The sequence below is a fragment of the Macrobrachium nipponense genome, chromosome 11 (assembly GCF_015104395.2).
Source record: "Macrobrachium nipponense isolate FS-2020 chromosome 11, ASM1510439v2, whole genome shotgun sequence".
Lineage (NCBI taxonomy): Eukaryota > Metazoa > Arthropoda > Malacostraca > Decapoda > Palaemonidae > Macrobrachium > Macrobrachium nipponense.
In genome coordinates this window covers 84,122,272-84,142,835 of record NC_061087.1, presented here as the reverse complement: position 1 = coordinate 84,142,835, position 20,564 = coordinate 84,122,272, and the positions used below count along the sequence as shown (strand labels likewise).

Sequence of the window (20,564 nt, the reverse complement as noted above, 5' to 3'; positions counted from 1 at the left end):
TCTCTCTCTCTCTCTCTCGATCTCTTCTCTTCTCTCTCTCTCTCTATCTCTCATCCTCTCTCTCTCTCTCTCTCTCTCCTCACACACACACAGACGTTGTCAAATGAAACTCCATAACTCCTCCATATTTCCTCCCCCGTTACATTTAACAACGTCTCCTTACACTCACAACACCCACACTAAATAGCCTTCCGCAACACCCACGGATGCTCGGACGCAAACCCCCAGGATCTTGTTTGAGGGCCCTCAAATGCACTTTCAGTTACACCGCCATCCACTTCTCCCAGAGCACTTCCGGTCAGACTCCCATTACCATCTCCCTCACTACCATCCTCCCAAATCCCATTCACTATCTCATTTACTCCTTCCAACTCTTGTCCGAATATCTCTCGTAACTCTGCCACCAAATCACTTACCTCATTTACACTCCTGCCAAACTCCCAAAGAGACTCATTCATACTGCCAACTACATCCTTACCACCTGATTCCCTTCGCGGTGAAACTTTTACTAAACCCTGACAATTCAAACCCGCAAACGCTATAAGTATCATTCCTCCCCTCAAAGTCATCTGTATTACATGCCTTATCCACCATTTTTACCCTAACACTAACCCCTCTATCATGCAGTTCACGTTTCTCCCTTTCATTCACTTTCCTCACCTTCCGCTTTCTTCCATACTCAACCAACACTAACTGCCGATCTTCCAGACCCATTTGCTCACTGACACTTGGCTCACATTTATTCACCCTCAACCACTCGCTCCTCACATTCTCCCGAACATACTGTCGCATACCAACTGAATCCCCTTTTCACCTAGTTTCCCGAATTCCCAACCTGACTCATCCTCTTTCGCCTACAAACACTCGCCACATGACCTTCCATTCCACATTCAACACATTTCACACGCTGTTCTTTACACATCCTAGCATAATGCCTGTTCTTCCCGCAGTTGCCGCAAACTATGTTCATACGGGTACCCCGACATCCACTAGCTACGTGCCCTGCCTGTCCACACCTATAACATTTAATATTCCTATCTTTCTTACACTCGCTCACTAAATGCCCTTTTTGCCCACACCCAAAGCACGCTCCTAACGCCCACCGACATTCATTCTTCCTGTGTCCTGGCTTACCACATCTATAACACTGATCTCCTCGCTCACGACTAACTGACCCTACTCTTCCAACATTCGCACTCCTATCTCTTTTAGGGCTAACTACACTCATGTTGCTTGCCCTAACGCTCCTATCTACCACTTGCTCTGCCATTTGCCTCGGCCTTTCCAAAACTGCCTCCCTATAGCTTTTAAACTCTGGTACAACCTCAGCTACTTCAGTCCTAACACTAACACTCCTACTCTCTTTCATACACCTATCTAGCTCGTAATCTTCTACTATTTCTAAAATGCCGTTCCATGTCAACCTTTCATTCATTCATTGCATTTTCTCCTTAAGTTTAAGATTTATAAACTCATATACACTCTCTGGTACAGTCGCCAACAACTTCCACACTATCTCCTTACACTCATTTATCCCTTCGTCCCCAAACTTTTTCCTGGCTAATGTTTCTAACCTACAGACATACATTGACAACGACTCACCAACATTCATTCTTGCTTCTTCAAAATCTTGCTTTCTCCTATATCTAAGGCTACTCTTTATCCTCTTTGCCTGTTCTACAATCCTAGCTTTCACACTCTCATATGGCACATTCCCTACACTCATCATTACCCCATACATACTCAACAAAAATCCCGTAAAAAAGCTACCTAACTCTCTTGCCCAGACTCTCTTATTATCCCCATACTTTGCCTCACAATACCTCTCATATTCCCTAAAAAAGTCCCCTATGTCCCTACTACCATATTCCTCAAATTGTGCACATCGGGGTACCTCTCTCATATACACAGCCTTTCATACTTCCTGCTCACTCTCACTCTCACTTTCGCTACTTCCATTCTGACCCTTCTTTCCCTCTTCCAGATACAGCGAATCCACTTCCATACTCACGTCCATACTCCTGACTACACTCTTCTTACCCTTCTTTCTACCTACCTGTTTCCACTCACCGCTATCTAAATCACTCTCAGCGCTTTCCCCAATGTATTCAGTCCTAGTCTCATTCTATCTATCACCCTTACTAACCTTCTTTCCCTTAGTCTTCTTCTTTTCCTCAGCCCCCTTCTTATTCTTGTGTCTTCCCCTTACCTATCACAACAAAATCACTTTCGTCACTCGTACTCTCATCCACTCGCTCTTTCGCTTCCTTTACCACTCCTGGCTCGTCACAAGACCCAGTAGGCCTTCCTCCTACAGCTCCCTCTTCCATGAATCCCTTCATCATTTCCTGCATCATCTCTTGCACTGCATTCATCATTACCAAGAATTTTTTGTCCATTTTCTCAACCATTCTCTCTTCCGCTCCTTTCACCTCTTCCTTCATTTCCACTTTCGCACTCCTTAGCATTCCTCTCATTTCCTCTAACTCACTCTTCAGCTCCTCACACTCTACCCTCAACCTATCATTCTCCACTTCCAACCTTTCCTTAGCTTCCCTCGCCAACCTCAGCTCCTCCTTTAGCCTGTCTATCTCCTTCAACCCTTCCATCCTCACTTTCTCCACCAATCACACAACTCAATACTACCCCAATCGTCCTGCAGCTGCCGCACCAACAGTCCCTGTTCGGGAGTCAAAAAATAATGTGGCGGGATCACAAGCTAAAAAAAACAAGCTGGCTAAATCCCCCCCCATTAACCTAATCACTCAAGCTGCCCAACTCACCCCAGTCACACTTTCTTCTTCACACTACGGCATATGCAGGACAATTGACCTACCTACACAAAACGAAAAAACACAAACACAAAAAACAAAAACTCTCAAAACACATGTACTTACCCAACCACTCCAGATACTCCGGGCTATCCTGTGCAGTCCGCTGGTCGAGGTCACTGAGACACCACAACAACCACCAAGAACCACAACACCCAAGGACTACAACCCAACAACACAACAACAACCAAGGAACACAACCACAGCTCAACAACACAACAACAAACAAGGAACACAACCACAACAAAATACCTGTTATGAACCCCTTGTTTGATGATAGACAGAATTAGCTAGCTATCAATATGAGACCCTCTTGGGGATAACATGGTTCTCCAGAGATTTTCCTTACTCGAGTACCCTCCTGTTTTGCACAGTTACTGTAGCCCAGGGGTCTATGACTTTATTAACCCATTTACTAGACCCGATAGGAGGCCACACAACAAGGAGCATGGCACTCACTGGCTGATTCAACTCCAGTTGTTGTCGAAAGGACCTCCCACCATTGGGGTAAATCTCTTATACAAAAGGCAATAGGTTGTACTTACGTAGCAACAAATAACGAATGTTTCAAAGTAATTTGTATTTCCTATGTGTACAAACCAGAGCCTTTTATAGCTTAAAGCCCTCGTTACCTCTCAGCTATGTCTCTGTGGCCTAGTAAAAAAGTGAGCGTTGACCAGGCAAGTGGAACCTTTTCTTCCCCTCCCCCCTTTAACTACCTAGTTATCAAGTTTAACGATCGATCCACCTCCCGCTGAAGGATACTCCTATATAAACGGCTCTAGTTTGTATACTTAGGAACACTATAAATTGCTTCAGTAATATGTCAATCTTAAACAGTTTCTCAAACTGTCAGTTATATTTTGAAAGTACACGTTTAATGCCATTCTTTAAAGATAATTTAGCCTCCAACGATAGTGGCCTTCACGAGTTTTAACCGGGTATGTATCCACCAATGACGACCGTAAAAACATAAACACAAAAGACTGTAAATATTATAAGAAATAACAGTCCTAGTTAACGACCCCCGGAAATCCTTAGGGGTCACTATCTAGAAGAGATCCGCCTCCAGTGCCACTGACCAATTCTTTCATTAAAATTTTTAAAGGAATCATGGAAGAAAAGATGACAGTTTTGGTGACTGGAGGGTCGGGTATGCTCGGCTACGCTCTCCAGAAAGTCATCAAGGAGAAAAAACGACCCGGTGAAGAATGGATATTTATTGGCTCTAAAGATGCTGATTTGAGGTAAGCAGCTCTCTCTCTCTCTCTCTCTCTCTCTCTCTCTCTCTCTCTCTCTCTCTCTCTCTCTCTCTCTCTCTCTCTCTCACCAGCAAACGCACTTTTTATTCTTGTCATTAGTCATTACTTTCACTCTTATCAACCAAGACTTTAGCAGCATTAGTGTTTGGAATAAATTGAGCAATGGATAAATTGTATAGACTTGGTTATGCATTATGTCCTGTTTTTTCCCCAAAATTCGTCATGGTATTTTTCCTGTCATTTGTATTCATATTTCTTGCTACAGTTCGAAAATTTATTTATCACAACACCAAAGGTTATTTCGATCTGGGATCTAACTTCCTCTTTCATTCACGGTCTTCATCTTCGAGTTGTTGCCAGAGATAAAATGAAGGTCTTATTTAAATAACCTCAATACCAAAAGATGTAGTATCACTGGGACTACAAAGAGCATCAGTACTGTCTCTCAAGAGTAGTTTCTACAAAGGTATGCCGGGAATTTTGAGTTCCCGTAGGCTTCATCTCGCGTGTATAACCACTTGCCCAAGAATGCTGATACACCTGAGATAGTTAGTTGTGATTCTGTTTTGATTCCCGACACATGCAGTAAGGAAAAGGTCGGGTTAGGTCAGAAATTTAATAGCGGTATTTGTAATGGATGTATTTTTTCAAGTTGTTGCATTGTTTTCATGTGAAAGAATTGCAGTGGCACTGTATTTTATATATCCTTGAAAACTACCCCAGCCTTATCTTTGCTAACCACAATAAAAAAACCTAGAATCCTTCATAATCTTAAACTTTATAGCATTTTACCATAAAAATATTTTGGGTTAAGTAGCTCCCTTTCGATGGAAAATGTTCCTTTAGAAATTAACATACTTCTCCCGCCCCACCCCTCCCTTTTTTTTTTTTTTTTTTTTTTTTTTTTTACCAAAAGTTCCTGAAGGAAAGAATAACAAAATAATGCTCTGAAAAACATTGAATCCTCTTTCTAATACTTTGGTTTTAATATTTTTGCGCTCTCAGAGAGATAGATGAAACTCGCACCATCTTTGAGAAGCACATGCCAACTCATGTCATCCACTTGGCTGCTATTGTCGGAGGGGTGTTTAAGAATATGAAGAACACCTGTGATATCTTGGTAAGTTTCAAATGAAAATTGCATAAATAAGTAGAGATGAATTCTCACGAAGGTTAGTAGTATACTGAATTTTTCACCTCTCATTTCCGTCAGTCACCTTTCATAAATGATGCTCTTTGATTGTGTACATGTATATTGGTATTTCCCCAACGCGCACGCCTTAGTCTAAAGACTACTGGGAAACTGTCCACTGGTTAGTCATCATAGGCTAAAGCAGAATAGCAACTCCATGTGTTGTATGGCCAACCTTTGATTTATGAAGTTAAAGGATAAGATATAGAATAATTTGGTCTACAATTTAAAGGAAACTTAAGGAGAGCGAGAGAAAATTGTATGAATTATTACCTCTAAATGTAAAGATTATCAAAACTGCATGGGTATTTACCATACTCTCTGACTGTGAAAATAAAAAATTTAACTCTCAGCATATTCCGTAAAAGATTCACATCCAGATTCTATATTATTAAAGAAAGGGAACGGGCAGAAATGTAATGCCGTACCTTGATGATTGAATGCCCAGCTGTGGAACAGGAAATTAAATGTGAAAAAAGCAATATAACACTTCTTAATGCACCTCATAAAACACAAACATGAGAGAATGACTGTGGTTTGATAGGCCTATCTTTCCTCCTATCTTTCCTCTAATGCATCTAATGAGGTTTATTATAATTATATTGTTATTCTCTTAACCTTGTTAGGTTGGTATCTCCAAGACAGGACCTTCACTACTAAAAAAATTAGAAACTAGGATTCAAATCACTCTTAAGTATGCATTTTGTGTAACAGTTCCTTTTACTTATATTCTCACTAGATTTTTTGTGTGTGCCTTTCCTTTGATTCTTGTTTGCGTTCATTGGTTGTAAACCACAGTCCCATAATACCTACATACATGTAGCCCACAAACGCATAGCACATAATTTTATTCAGAATTGCATTGAAAGCTGAAGCATCACCTTAAATAATAGCATAACTTTCATTTAACAACTGATAGACACACCCCTGAAACGATGTCTTTGAGAATAAGAAAGAAAAAGCTATGATTTGATTGAAAACGTTGAACCGCAACAACGTGGCAGGAAACTCATACCTCATATCCACTGTTTGGTTACCTTTTCAGTTGACAAACCAAAAGATTAACCTGAATGTGTACCAGGTATGTAAAGAAATAAAGGTGAAGAAACTCATCTCCTGCCTTTCCACCTGCGTTTACCCAGATAAGATCACTTATCCAATCACTGAATCCATGGTAAGTGTAATTTCAATTTTCTTCGTTTTTTGCCCTTTCTGTATTACTGATGATACTGGAGACTGCATCCGCAACCATAAGAAATGTTCCACGGGAGCCCGATCATGATTAAAAATTAGTACTAGTGAATTTCCAAAGAATTTTTATCAATTCAGAGTGCAATACATAAAGGTGTTTGCCTGAAATATATAGGTGTTACCCCTGAGGGATTTGTTCAGACTACCAAGTTCATCAGTGCCAACCTGTGTTATATTAGGATATTAAAATTTACAATCATGAAGAAAGCCATTTGTGTGCAGAACCACTGTAAATACGAGCCCTATGAAGTAGAAGAGTGGTTCTCGACCTTTTTTAAGTGATGGCATCCTGACTGAAGTAATCATTACCGTAGCACCCCTGCTTCACCATCCCACCATAACACACGAATTAACTTATTTCATGAATAAAATTGTTATCGATACTCAATCCAAAATCACCCCACCGTACATGCAGAAATATACTGTACAAATAATTATATAATTAATCATATGAAGACTTCTGCAATTTTTCTTTACGTTTTTACAAATGTTCAGAGGATGATCTAGCCAAGACAAAATTCATGACTATCTTGTGGCACCCCTAGGCACTGTCTGTGGCATCCCAAAGCGCCACGGCACCCAGTTTGAGAATCACTGAAGTAGAGTGTAACTATTTTCATCCTCCAGCTTCACGATGGTCCTCCTCACCCGTCGAATTTCGGCTACTCCTTCGCAAAACGGTCGATTGATGCCATGAACAAATGCTATCGTTGGCAATACGGATGTCCTTTCGTATCAGTCATACCTACCAGCATATACGGACCTAATGACATTTTTTCCGTGGAGGATGCCCATGTCATACCAGGGCTGATTAATAAGGTGAGGTGTTACCAATGTGTATATATATATATATATATATATATATATATATATATAGATATATATATATATATAATTATATATTGTTACTTTCAAAATGCATATATCTCCTCTGTGACTGTATAAAATGTTATGTAGAATTGTGCAACATTTTTTCAGATTCCTAGATAGCTTAGAGATAGGATGTTTTAAATGTGTGTTCAGATTTTGCATAACATAATGTAAAAGAATATATATATAATGTAGAATGTAGAAAGAGAGAGATTTTCTTTGTCCATTCGAAACTACGATTGTTTCCCTATTATGTCAGCACTGTGAGATTAGAGGAACTCTGAGATCTCAGTTTGCTTTCCTAATCTGTCAACATGTTTGATAAGCGAGCTCGAGACTTCATTTGTGTTTTGAGAATCTGTCATCAAGTAAGATAAGGGGCTTCTGCTTCGGTCGACTGAGTCGAGTACATGTCTTTTTTTAACAGTATCGTCTCATACGTGTATGTCTTTGCCGAGTGCCACGTGCAGATTACACATTTTGTATGTAAAGTTGCGTAAGATTTCGAAGCTTCTAGAAAGAATTTTTGCCCAAAAACATTTTGGGTCATCCACTGTCCAGCTTCCGTAAGGAAGAGAATTTCATTACATCTTCGATACTCGAGGCGTTCAGATCTCTCTCTCTCTCTTCTCTCTCTCTCTCTATCTCTCTCTCTCTTCTCTCTCTCTCTCTTCTCTCTCTCTCTCGACATCCTTGAGATTATATTAACGTAATGTAAATTGGGCACTCGTAACTTGAGAATTTCATATTTGATATTTCTTATAGTTTATTTAGTGTTAAATAGTGTTTTTTGTGGAATCTGAACAAACATTGTTGTTGTAACGGCGCCTGGTTTTTGTGAAAGTGTAAAACAAGACTGCAGCAAAGAAAGAAGTTGGTATACCAAAAAGGTAAAGTATGTTGTATTTTTATTAGTTGCAACTAATAACTGATGGGAACAGTGGTTAGATAACAACTAATAATGGATAGGGACAGTGGTTAACTAATAACTAATAACAGATGGTTACGAAGGTTTGGTAAAAACTGATGGTTACAATGTTTTGAGTGAAAAGATTTACACTTTTACACATTGCAAAATTTTGCGTTTTGTGTTTGTTTCGTTTTTTTTGCATTTGTTCATTTTCTTGTTGAAGTGTGCCTTTTTATTTTGATACTGTCCACATTTTTCTGTATTTTCATTTACATTCACAATTTAATTGACTTAGTTATTTTCATTAATTAGTCGTTGCACATTTAATTAAATTTAAATCTTGTTAATTAATTTGCATTTACTTAGAATTCTTTTCAAGTTTTATTATTGTTTAGCACTTGTGAATTAATTTCTAATTTTCAATTATTGCCTAACACTTTTGAATTTTGATTTAATTAATTTTCTTGAATTTTGTGATAAATTAATTTTGATTTAATTTTACTTGATTTGATTCAAGAATTAATTAAACTTTACTTTGTTTTCAAGTAACTGTAATTTTCCCTGATATTGTGAACTTCACTTATAAACTTTGAGTTTAATAATAAATTTTTGTATTTAAAATTTTTATAAGTGTTTTCTTTGTCTTACACCAGTATATTTGCATTTAATTATGATTATATTTATGTTAGGTAGGAACATAGAGTGGTGATTAATCTGTTTTCCTTCAATTTACTTGAAGTGACTAAGAACCAGGGAAGTACTTAGACTTCTGAAATCAGGGAAATACTTAGACTTTTAAAATTGTTGATGGAGTGATGCCCTTTGATTAATTTAATTACTTACAAGATTACCTCACACCTGTTTTGATGAACTTAGTCTGATTTTCTGCAATACTGGTAAGATGTTAAGGGATCACTGTTGCCTTTAGAGTATTCAGTCGTTTAATACCTGTGATGAGGGTTCAGGTGTCTGGCTTTTGTGAGGTAACAGTTGATGAATGGTAACCAGATACTTAGCACTTCGTAACAATATATATATCTATATATATATATATATATATATATATATATATATATTGCAGTCTTTGCATACCTGCACAGATTTTATATTATAGTGATTTAGTATTTCAGTCATGGAATACTTGGAGAACTTTATTTGGCAATTTCAGAGTTAGTACTTCATGTCGTGCATGCATCAAATCTTAAGGAAGTTTTGCATACTGATTTGAAGTTCGCAGTTGATTTATGTTTGTTTTATTCATTCAAACAGTTAACTTTTCTTTTGCCCCTAAAGAGGTGCCACTTGTAGGTGACACTTAAAGTTTTTTGCAGTGTCCCTTCTTGGGCCTCATCTGCATTGCTTTCTGTCCTTCGCCTTTATAGCCTCCTCCTTGGTCTCTTCCCACCTGCAAAGCTGTCCAATTTCATTAACATTACCTTTCTCCAGTTTTCAGTACCCAGTTAAAAGCCAATCCATAGGGGGGAACCCTATGAAAGTCTGGATATATTTCTCGGTGGTCTATGATTTATCATAAATAAAGAAGACTTGTTGCTTACCAATTTTCCCTTTCGATAGTAAACATGTGCCCCCTTCACAGTCCCTATTTGCCAAAGATAAATATAAATACTAAACTTGATTAAAGATGTTTCAAAATAGCGTTTGTGCCGGTCATTCCCATAATAATTCGGTAAACAATAAAATGTCAATCTAGAAACTGCAGTAAATTTTAAAATAACATCAATTCTAATTACAGTGAAAAAATTAACTCTCTCGTGGTTATTCAACCTTTCTGCCAACAAATGCTTAACTCAAGCATGTGCCATATTTCATATCATTTTACCCTACTACTAAACAACAAGGAATAAGTTTTCGTTCTTTGCTGGTATCAGCCATGGGACGGCGTATTTGGTAGCTTCCAGTTTTTTTTCTGATTTGACTGTAACCTTCCATGAAAGCTGCCACTCTCGCTAATGCTTCCTTTAGTGCTAGTTAAGATCCCTATACGGAAGATTAATCAACCGCAGAGTTCTACAGAAATATCAGTGGATTGAATGATCCGGATTGCCCACCTGGTTGTAAAAGGGGTCAGAACAATTGCACCCTTAACTGTTCCTTGGCTTGTAGTGTGTTCTGCAAGTAGAACCAGTGCCACTCTATTACAGATCTGTGATTTTTACGTCTCACAGTAGTTCCTTAATTGCATTCCTTTATTTTCTTGTACAAAGCTTCTCAAATCTTTGAGCAGATGATGAGAATCGTCTTCTATGTCATTTTCTTAATATTCTCTTTCAGAGTTATAGCAAAAGGAATCTTTCATGCAAACTAGTATTACTTGTTCGGTTTTATGTACTACAGCCTTCCACGGGGATTATTCCCTCCCTCTCTGGCGAGCCCTTGTACGTTTTCAAAATAAGGTGCTTCTTATTGCAGATTTGTAGTGTTTCTCTATAATAATCTGTTTCTTTACCTGCACATATACAAAAATTGTAGATAAAATTGAAACTGCATTTCTTAACAGGAAATTAAATGTATATGTACAAAACACCCACAAAATCCTTAGATAATGTTTGAATTTTCAGAGGGGCAACTTCCTTCTCTCTCTTTCGAAATATACGCCTTTATATATTCTGAAGAGTGGTGTCTCTACAAAGACTCAGTCTTTTTCTTAACGGTTTTGTGTTTTGTTTTACTCTTTGGACATAGGAAATGCTTCTGGATATTGATGAAATGTGCGTCTCTATTTGTTAACGAGGAAATTTACTTGCAGGTTCGCATGTGCAAAAGAGCCAATACTCCCTTAGTAGTTTGGGGAACAGGAAAACCTCTCCGGCAGTTCATATTTTCATATGATTTGGCCCAGCTCGTGATATGGGCAATTAGAGAATATGATGAAGAAGATAACATCTTCTTGTCAGGTACTGTTATCTGACTGTAATCTTTTTTTCTGTAATTAATTGCTTATTAAGTACCTGAGTATCTTTAACGAGTCTATCATTAAAGTCTTTATCATACACAAGTCCCAGTCTTATTGTAACTCGTTGTTATATCAGCTACTAATTAGAATTTCAGAAGTCAATTCACTTTTATCAAATTCCTTTGATTTATAAGTTCACGTTTTGCTATCTTATTAGACATGCATTTTTTTTTTATAAAACACAAAATTATCTTGACATACGAGCTCTTGGGTGGGCAAGTTATATAGCAAATGGCTAATATTAAGATTCTTGGTGTAAAACTTTTAGAATTGATAAAGTCTGAACATTTCTTTGTAACTAAATGAGTCTTACAGTAAATTCTGAGCATTTTTGTGTAATTAAATGAGTCTTGTGGGAGATGATGGCTGGAAATTAAATGTGTAAAGAGTCTGAGACCCCATAGTATGAGGGGCATCTAGTAACGACAAAGTTTAGTCAGAATCATAACTGGAGGCTAGAGATGAGCGGATATTTATGACTGGGTAAGTAGACCGGATATTGCTGCTTTGTTACTGAAGTAATTATCTCCATGAGAATATAATTAATAAGAGAGGTAAGTGACTCCAGTATGTAGTGACTGATCCTGAGCTGATTTTATTTGCTATGTTTATCACAATTATAATGCATTTGTTATACAGCTTGTGAGCGAATTAATGTTGGGTCTGGATAGTACTTTGTCGGGTGTCCGCCAAGATACACAAGACGCTGTTAAAGGGATTACCTATTTCCGAAATGAAGGGTTCTTCCAGTAAATTCTGAGCATTTTTGTGTAACTAAATGAGTCTTGTGGGAGATGATGGCTGGAAATTAAATGTGTAAAGAGTCTGAGACCCCATAGTATGAGGGGCATCTAGTAACGACAAAGTTTAGTCATCATAACTGGAGGCTAGAGATGAGCGGATATTTATGATTGGGTAAGTAGACCGGATATTGCTGCTTTGTTACTGAAGTAATTATCTCCATGAGAATATAATTAATAAGAGAGGTAAGTGACTCCAGTATGTAGTGACTGATCCTGAGCTGATTTTATTTGCTATGTTTATCACAATTATAATGCATTTGTTATACAGCTTGTGAGCGAATTAATGTTGGGTCTGGATAGTACTTTGTCGGGTGTCCGCCAAGATACACAAGACGCTGTTAAAGGGATTATTTCCGAAATGAAGGGTTCCAGAAAAAAAAATTAGTTAACTACTGTTTTCGGTCCTTGGAAGCCTATATTTTCGTATTTTGTTACTAAAAATGAGAATAAAACAGTATTCAGCTCTTATTTTAGCGCCTGGAGGCGCCTTCGTTATGCGCGGATAAATATTCCAGGAAACAGGGGGTCAATTTATCATTGTCTACCCTTCCATTCAGTTTTCTGTTCTGTCACTCACTGAGGCTCCTCAGAAAATGTACGGACCAGCCACTAAGGATAAAGTAAGAAAAATTATATTTATTCGCGGATTCACGCTCTCATGCTAAATAATTAAATATATATGTATGTATATATATATATAGTATATATATATATATATATATATATATATATATATATATATAGTAGTATGTATATGTATGTATGTATGTATGTTGTATGTATGTATGTATGTATGTATGTATGTATGGTATGTATATATATATATATATATATATATATATATATATATATATATATATATATGTATGTATGTATGTATGTATGTATGTATGTAGTATGTATTATATGTATGTATGTATGTATATATATATATATATATATATATATATATATATATATATATATATATATATATATATACTTGAATACGTATAAAGGCCAAAAATTAAAAAGATTAAGATATTAGTACTGAGAAGGCCAACAAATGAGGTAAAGGCTTCATATTTAGGCTAACAAATTAGGTAAAGGACATGGTAATACTGCAATATTATACTTCATTGTGCAGTATACTATATATAAAGGAAGATTGTGTCAAAATTTCATTACATACAGATAAATTTTCATGGAGCTATTTAAGTGCAAATTTTGAAAAACTTCAAACGCGATTATCTCTGAACCAAATTTTTCGACTCAAAATGCTTCACAGCCCACAATTCTCATCCGATTTTCTAATGCAAAAAGCATTTTATTATTTGAGTGTTTCCTTATAGAATAAACATAGTATTTTGGTACCCCATCCTAGATTTTGTCGTTTTTTTTTTAATTCACAACATATACTAATATTCATAATGGAGTATACTAAAAATATGTTCAAATTTTTAAGAAAGTGTCAGATAATTAGATGCTTTCTGAATAAAGAAAATCGGATGAAAATTATGGGCTGTGAGGCGCTTAGAATTTGTATGGGCTCTTATGGGAGGAAATATAGCTCCCCTGACACGCATCTCCTGGCCACTTTCTTCCCAAACATTTACAGTAGCTTTGAAACCCATCACCAATTTTTCCCTTATTTAATCTCTTGACTGATTTTTATTTTTACAGTTGATGAAAAGGATGAAATTTCCATACGGGAACTTGTCGAGGTAATAGTGGAGGAATACGGTTTTAAAGGTGAGGTTGTGTTTGACGACACGAAGACCGATGGTCAGTACAAGAAGACAGTCAGTACGGCCAAACTTCGAAAGTACCTGCCAGATTTCAAGTTTACTCCCATAAGAGAAGGAATCAGAGAGACAATACGCTGGTTTGAAGATAATTATGACATTGCAAGAACTTAAACCGTTCGCCAAATCCAAGATTAGCCTGGTTCAGTACTGTCGTTATTTTCTATTATTATTCTTATTATTATTTTTTTTAGCATTGCCACGATCCAAATGTTGGCTCTGCAGAGTTTGGCTATTGTTTGTCAGTATTGTTCTCAAGAACTAATTCACGTGTGAATACCATTGAATCATGGCTTTAAGTGTTTTAGGTTATGTAATGTACTGTTTGTCTGTGCTTATCAGGGTAGACATGACTTAATTAGCACCTTTATTTGGTGGTTTTCTTGGCTTGAAGTGTTACTCAGACAACTTCGATTTATTCTTTAGCTTTTGTTGACAAGCTGCCTATTTATCATGGAAAAATTGTTTTGCTGTAGTAAAGAATTTAATTTATTGTATAAGATATTGTATAAGCTAATCCTGAACCATGAACAATTCATTATTTCTTCAACTGCCTGAAATGCACTGTTTCAAGATTGTATATTATTCGTTGTGATCTCTCTGTCGGAAACATGATATTAAGCAAACTTATTAGTCTCAGTCTTCCAACAAACTGAAATTTCGTACTATGAATTATGAAATAAGTCCCCATCCCATAATTAAGGAAAAAAAACTGAATTTACAATTAATATCAAAATTGTATAATTTTGAAAGTGTGTCTACATACTTCGGTGACTGTGGTACCACTCAAAAGGAGACAGGTATATATATATATATATATATATATATATATATATATATATATATATATATATATATATATATACACACATTTTAAACCTTTTTATTGTCAATTTCCATATCAGCACTGCATGACCTTATGGGTCTCAGTACTTGGCCTTTGGCCTAAATTATATATATATATATATATATATATATATATATATATATATATATATCACATATATATATATTGTATATATATATATATATATATATATATATATATAAACGTGTAAATTTAGTTTCCTGCAGTGGCCATTCCAAGAAAACTAATAATAATTGATTGTCATACTTTACTCTAGATACACATGTGTAGAGGCATGTGAACAATGAAAATAATTTATTATATGGTACTACAGAGAAATTTAACAGGCAAATAAGAACGAGATATCGCACCGTTACAGTTAGGAATATCCCTGCTAGTACTGCTACTACTACCACTATTATTACTGCTGCATCTGATATGAGGTCTTCATCCAACAACTCAAGCTTTAAAAAGGGCAAACTACACTATCAGAAGCATATCGACAACAGTAACAGCAATGGGCTCCTCCAGTACGAAAACAAGAAAAAAATTATAGATATGAAGGAATTAAGTAAAATAAAGTCAAGGAAAATTAAAATGAATAAAGATTGAGATAACAAATCTTGGGGGAAAATGTAATTGAGAAATCAACAATGAAAAAATTAAGGAAAATGGTATGAAAAATCTTCATACGAAATTTATGAGACAACTATGCAGAGGTGATTGAAAATGAGAACATTTCCTTCTAATTACCTTGCTTACAACAGTGGAACAGTTTTAGCCTCGTGTAGCATAAAAGAGGAGCTAATAGCTGATATCCCTCTATTCATAGATTTATATAGAGAGTAAAATGAAAATAAGAGGGAACTCATACAAAAAAAAAAAAAAAAACATGTGGTATCATATTGAAAACAAACTATTACTAGAAAACTAAAGCGAACGAACAAAGGAGCCGTTTCGAAGAAGACCCCTTATGATTACTATTACTAGCACAACAGCTGCTGCTGCCGCCTGTTGAGCCGCTGCCTGCCAAAGCAGCTGCCAACAGAGCACTGCGACAAGTCTGCAGCTAACAGTCACAGTGAACCAAGATGAACAATATATTATATCTACCTATACGAATGTCGCAGGTGCCCTTTGCACTCTTGCGAACACTTGAAAATGGTTGTCGTGTCATTGTCAGGTAACACGGTTTACCCTATTTTAGTAAAAGGCTCTAGGCCCGGTAAATCTAGGTACCTAACACTAACTCCCCGTCGGGCACGTCTTTGGAAATTAGTTTCCTATAGTACTAGGTATATTTGGGTTGCACATTAGGAATTTGCCCAATTTTAATTATGTAACTTACTCAGTAATTACATAGCTGATCGTGTATTTACTGGGTTAGTATAATTAAAACCGTGTTTTATTATAAAAACATCATATTTTTGTAATTAACTAACCCCCAGGGACTACTATAGCACTAAGCAAGGCAAAATAACTTATATTTTATGCCCCTATCCCCAGTGGCTGTCATATTCACGGGAATGTTCCTTAACAGCCTTGCAGACTTATTCCCTAGTATTATCCCCTACCTATTCCCTCTTGAGGTGAAACTGAGGGTGTGAAATACCTAATGGGATTGTAAACCTGAATCTAGGTTCTACCGTGGCCTGGTTCCCGCCAGTTGTTGACTGTATTATTTTCTGCATTTATTATATGTTATTGTTTATGATATTTTACCATCATTTGTTTTTATGCTCATTCCCAGGGGATGGTAATAAAAATGGTGCCTCTTTGGCTTGTAAACTTCTAGTTACCGAAGCAGAGTTTACCTTTTCTAAAATGACTGCTAGAGGTAGAAAGAGTTGTGAGGGGTTATGACGCACTGGGGAGGGTCTACAAGGGTGTAAGCTCCCCCCCCCCCCCCCCCCTCCAGCAGGTTAGGGTACAGTGTTCAACTTGGTGAATGAAAACACAAAATTTGTGAATTAGAAGGATGAGTTTAATTTAACCTAACCTAGGGGCCTGTGTCCTTACTTAACCCTAATGGGCTTTGTCCTCCTGACTTAGAACACTGGATCCTTATCTAACCATATACCCCATACCTAACCTAACATAAGGGGCTGTATCCTAACCTGACCAAAGGGGCTCACCCCCTGTTACTTGCGCTAATCTAGGATGCTGGGCCCCATTACAAGAGCACAAAAGAACCAAAGGCATCATGACTGCAGACTGAAGCAGGCTTTTTCAAGCAATGACAGATTTCCAAAATCCCAGATCATTTCTGAAACTTAGAACAGCCAATCACATTTCAACATTATTCCTTGTGCTAACAGTTCTGGGTGAAAATAACAGATGTTCCAGATATGTACTAATCCATTCTTACCCACAATGCTTTTAGCAAAACAAATTCTGATTGAGAGCTCCATTCCATGACAAGTGTAAATGTAGACAAACAACTCTGAAAATATCCTATTAGGTAACAATATTCATTAGAAAACACTTCAGTAACAGTAAGTTTGCAACAGATATGACATTGACTTTTGTATGAAGCGTGTTATAGAAACTTTGGATCTGTGATCTCAACCTTTCTTTGCACACTGTCCTTACTATCAAATAAGCCACACTTGTGTGCCCCTTAATATTGCCTACAATGTACTGATAACTTAAATCTTAGAGGCTAACAGTTATAAGCCACATATTTCCTTGAGTCCCAAGCTTGTTTTGTGGAGAAGAGGAATTTATCAGATGAAGGATTATTTCAAGACAGAGTTGGTTTGCTTCTTCATTTGGTATTTCACTTTGTATGATCACATCTGCATTTCTTACACACAACTGACTAGTTGAACATGAAAAATGGGCAAAGTCTGAAACTTTGAATAATTAGGCAGAAGAGTTTATGTTTTAAATGGTAATTATTGCATTAAAAAAAAAGCTCAAGTGTTTGTGAATAGCATATGCACTTCAAGAAGCCATCAGCTCCCCAAACACTGTTCAAGTACCAATAGAGCATCTGGAAAATTTAGAAGATGAAGCAAACCTTTACATTTTTATTGATAAATTTGCAACATGTTCACTTGCTCTCTAGATGAAAAATTACCATCATGTGACCATATATAATAGTATTAAATTCAGTATTGAAAGGGATCAAAGTATAATCGCACAGTATTACCATAGGTGTAAAAAATATGCAGTACCTATTACTTTTAAGACTGAAATTTAGGCTAGTACGATTCTGGAGTATCGGTTTTGTATTAACCTTGTTTTGGATTATTTAATAATGGAAGCCAAAGTGGAAAACCATTTTTTGTATGAGGTAAAATATTACCTAATTTTTCCTAACATAATCTAACCTATGGTGTCAGCCTGCTGGGTCTTTTGTTTCTAGTCTTACCTGACCAGAGGATGGGGCTTTATCCCATTAACTAGCAAGACCTGTAGTGCTGTAAATCATAAATACCTAATCATTTATTGCCTTCATCCTTAGGGTACTGACCATGACCCTGCTGGCTCCCCATTATTGTTAGACTAAAGGAAAGGGGTCGTAATAGGTTAACTAACTATATCTGACAAAAATGTATGCCAAATATTTCAAAATTACACCTAAAACTGTGAAAACCCGTCATTGAAATAACTTATTTTCTAAGTAGTCATACAAGTTATTGAATTCTCTCACATATCCAAATAATATGAATTTGATGTCTTTTCCAGATTACACAATATTCACTGATTCTAAACACACCATATTAGCTAAAAAATGCATTGTTAATTCTTAAATTATTTTTGCCAAATTCTTACTATTGACCAATGATTCATGTTAATGAGCCATTAGTTAAACATGGTGAACCCTGTTCATGGCTTTGATTTTGAAAAGAAATGTGTTAGAATTGATTGAAATACAGAGCTTAGTACTGCAGCTGATTTTGGTTTTAAGATCATATATACCAAATAAGGAATTATGGAAACCTGAGACTTGTACATGAAAAGTGGGGTTTACTATAACTAGGAAAAGAGGAATATGTAGTAGCTTTTATACTTGAAAACAATGGCATTTCTTCCTTCCTTTTGAATTTATTTTTTGATTGTTGTGATCATTCCTGCTGTTTCCTGAGCCACCATTATAGTTGCTTTGTGGCTTTAATATGTCTTATGTTTTTATGTTAATCATCAGTACATCACTTGTTTCAAGCTTGTTTTTCTGATTTGGCCTCACTGCTTTCCCTAAAGTTATCATAATTTCACTTTTCTTTTGGATTTGTGTACTAGATTCTCCCATTTTTATTTTTTTTTTCTTCAAATTTTGCAGTAGATATCTGTAATGTAACATTGATGGTCTACATGTGAACACTGTTTGAAAAGTAGGATAACTTTCTTATCATGTGACAACAACCAGAACTAGGTTTACTTCTTTACATAATTAGTCCTTTCCACATCATTTAATTTCAGTGAAAACCCCGATGCAGTACATAACCAACTTTGCCTTGGTGTGGTAAGCTCTTACTGGCAATATATGTATATGTATATTTATTATAAGTTTTACAGATATGATTATGTATTTGTATACATTTTTATATATTTATGTGTGTGTGTGTATGTATAGATATTTCTTATACAAGACTCCTTTTAAGTTTATTTATTTATCTTTGTAATTTCCCATTAAATTTATTTTAGATGTTGCAACACCAGTTTGAATAGCATAAATCAATTAATCGATCATGCCAATCGTCAAGACGCATAGTGAGGGATTTGAGAGATTTGCATTTTTGTATAAGGAAGAGGTCATTTTCTGATTTTTTGAACATACAGAAAGCCAATTCCCTTCATAAAATGACATTTGAAAAACTTCATTAGTACAGCCCTCAGTCAGGTAGGACACGGCACTTTATGTTAGGCTAGAATGTATTTTTTAATTGAATGGATTATAATGTGGTTACGTGTAAGTTTTTCTGGTAAGTAACATGTTTTGATGCAAATTGAGCTAGCTCAGCCACTACCAAACCAAAGCTAACCCTAATGGAAAATAAATAACCATTAAAACTAGATGTATCACCAGACAAAATAGTTCTGATGGACAAATTCAGTCATACCTCAGGAAACAGGCTTATGTTGTAGAAGGCTGTCTTTTAAGCAAATTGCTTTTAAACAGAGTGGATTTGTCCAACAAGAAATAATTGGAATGGGATTAATCCATTTCAGCAAATAAAAGATTTTAACTCAAATTTAACTAATGAAGCATACTAAAATTAATTTTTAAAAAACAAAGTAAATACTAGATGAAATAGATGCCAATTTGCTCTAATTTATCATGTGATTGGGAGAGTTGATGATCTATATGGGAGGTGGTAAGGATGGTGAAGAGGATAAGAGATGTTATTGTTTGGAAGGGTAATCCCCTTCCATAAAAACAACAGGCAGCTGTGCTTCTGTGCTTCTCTTTTTACTACTGTCATCTTGAGATTCACTGGATTTGTTTCTCACTGAAAACCTGTCCAGTGATGTTTGTTTTTGCTTGGATTGTAAAATTCTCTGAAAGTGAGAAATATCATTGTCATTCAGCATGTTTATAACAGTTTGTTACAGCTTTGTAAGGTTATATTTTCAAGGACATTTTGCATTTCCTTCCATGTTTGACACATTCATTTTATTATCAAACTATGGGACACCTGTCCCTCCTCCTCCTTCCTCTCAAGACAATTTCTCAGTTGTTGTCTGTTGCTGTTCCCTCGAAGGTCTGCAGCACTTCTATGATGAGCACTGCCTTGTGCTGCTCCACATTGTCACCACTGACCTGCCAGCCCATGGACTTGCCCAAAGACATAATATCCTCCACAACAGGCTCAGCCTTGCTGGCATCTCTG

At 36.3% G+C, this 20,564-nt stretch overlaps 2 protein-coding genes across 8 annotated transcripts in view; both read left to right on the top strand.

Moving 5' to 3' along the window:
• The window catches only part of LOC135207438 (GDP-L-fucose synthase-like), a 33,624-nt gene extending 19,121 nt beyond the window's left edge, over window positions 1-14,503 (top strand). For both annotated transcript variants that reach the window (XM_064239195.1, XM_064239288.1), the window contains exons 2-7: window positions 3,940-4,078; window positions 5,099-5,213; window positions 6,331-6,459; window positions 7,164-7,355; window positions 11,084-11,231; window positions 13,756-14,503. In XM_064239195.1, coding sequence (XP_064095265.1) covers window positions 3,945-4,078; window positions 5,099-5,213; window positions 6,331-6,459; window positions 7,164-7,355; window positions 11,084-11,231; window positions 13,756-13,991 — 954 coding nt within the window. In that variant the 5' untranslated portion in view covers window positions 3,940-3,944 and the 3' untranslated portion in view covers window positions 13,992-14,503. The remainder of the gene's footprint in view (window positions 1-3,939; window positions 4,079-5,098; window positions 5,214-6,330; window positions 6,460-7,163; window positions 7,356-11,083; window positions 11,232-13,755) is intronic.
• Window positions 14,504-15,735: 1,232 nt separating this feature from the next.
• Window positions 15,736-20,564, top strand: part of LOC135206663 (GDP-L-fucose synthase-like) — a 184,907-nt gene continuing 180,078 nt past the window's right edge. For 2 of the 6 annotated variants that reach the window (XM_064238035.1, XM_064238045.1), the window contains exon 1: window positions 15,736-15,907. The gene's annotated coding sequence lies outside the window, so the exon portion shown is untranslated. The remainder of the gene's footprint in view (window positions 15,908-20,564) is intronic. The other 4 variants (XM_064238089.1, XM_064238080.1, XM_064238054.1 and 1 more) reach the window with 2 other exon arrangements.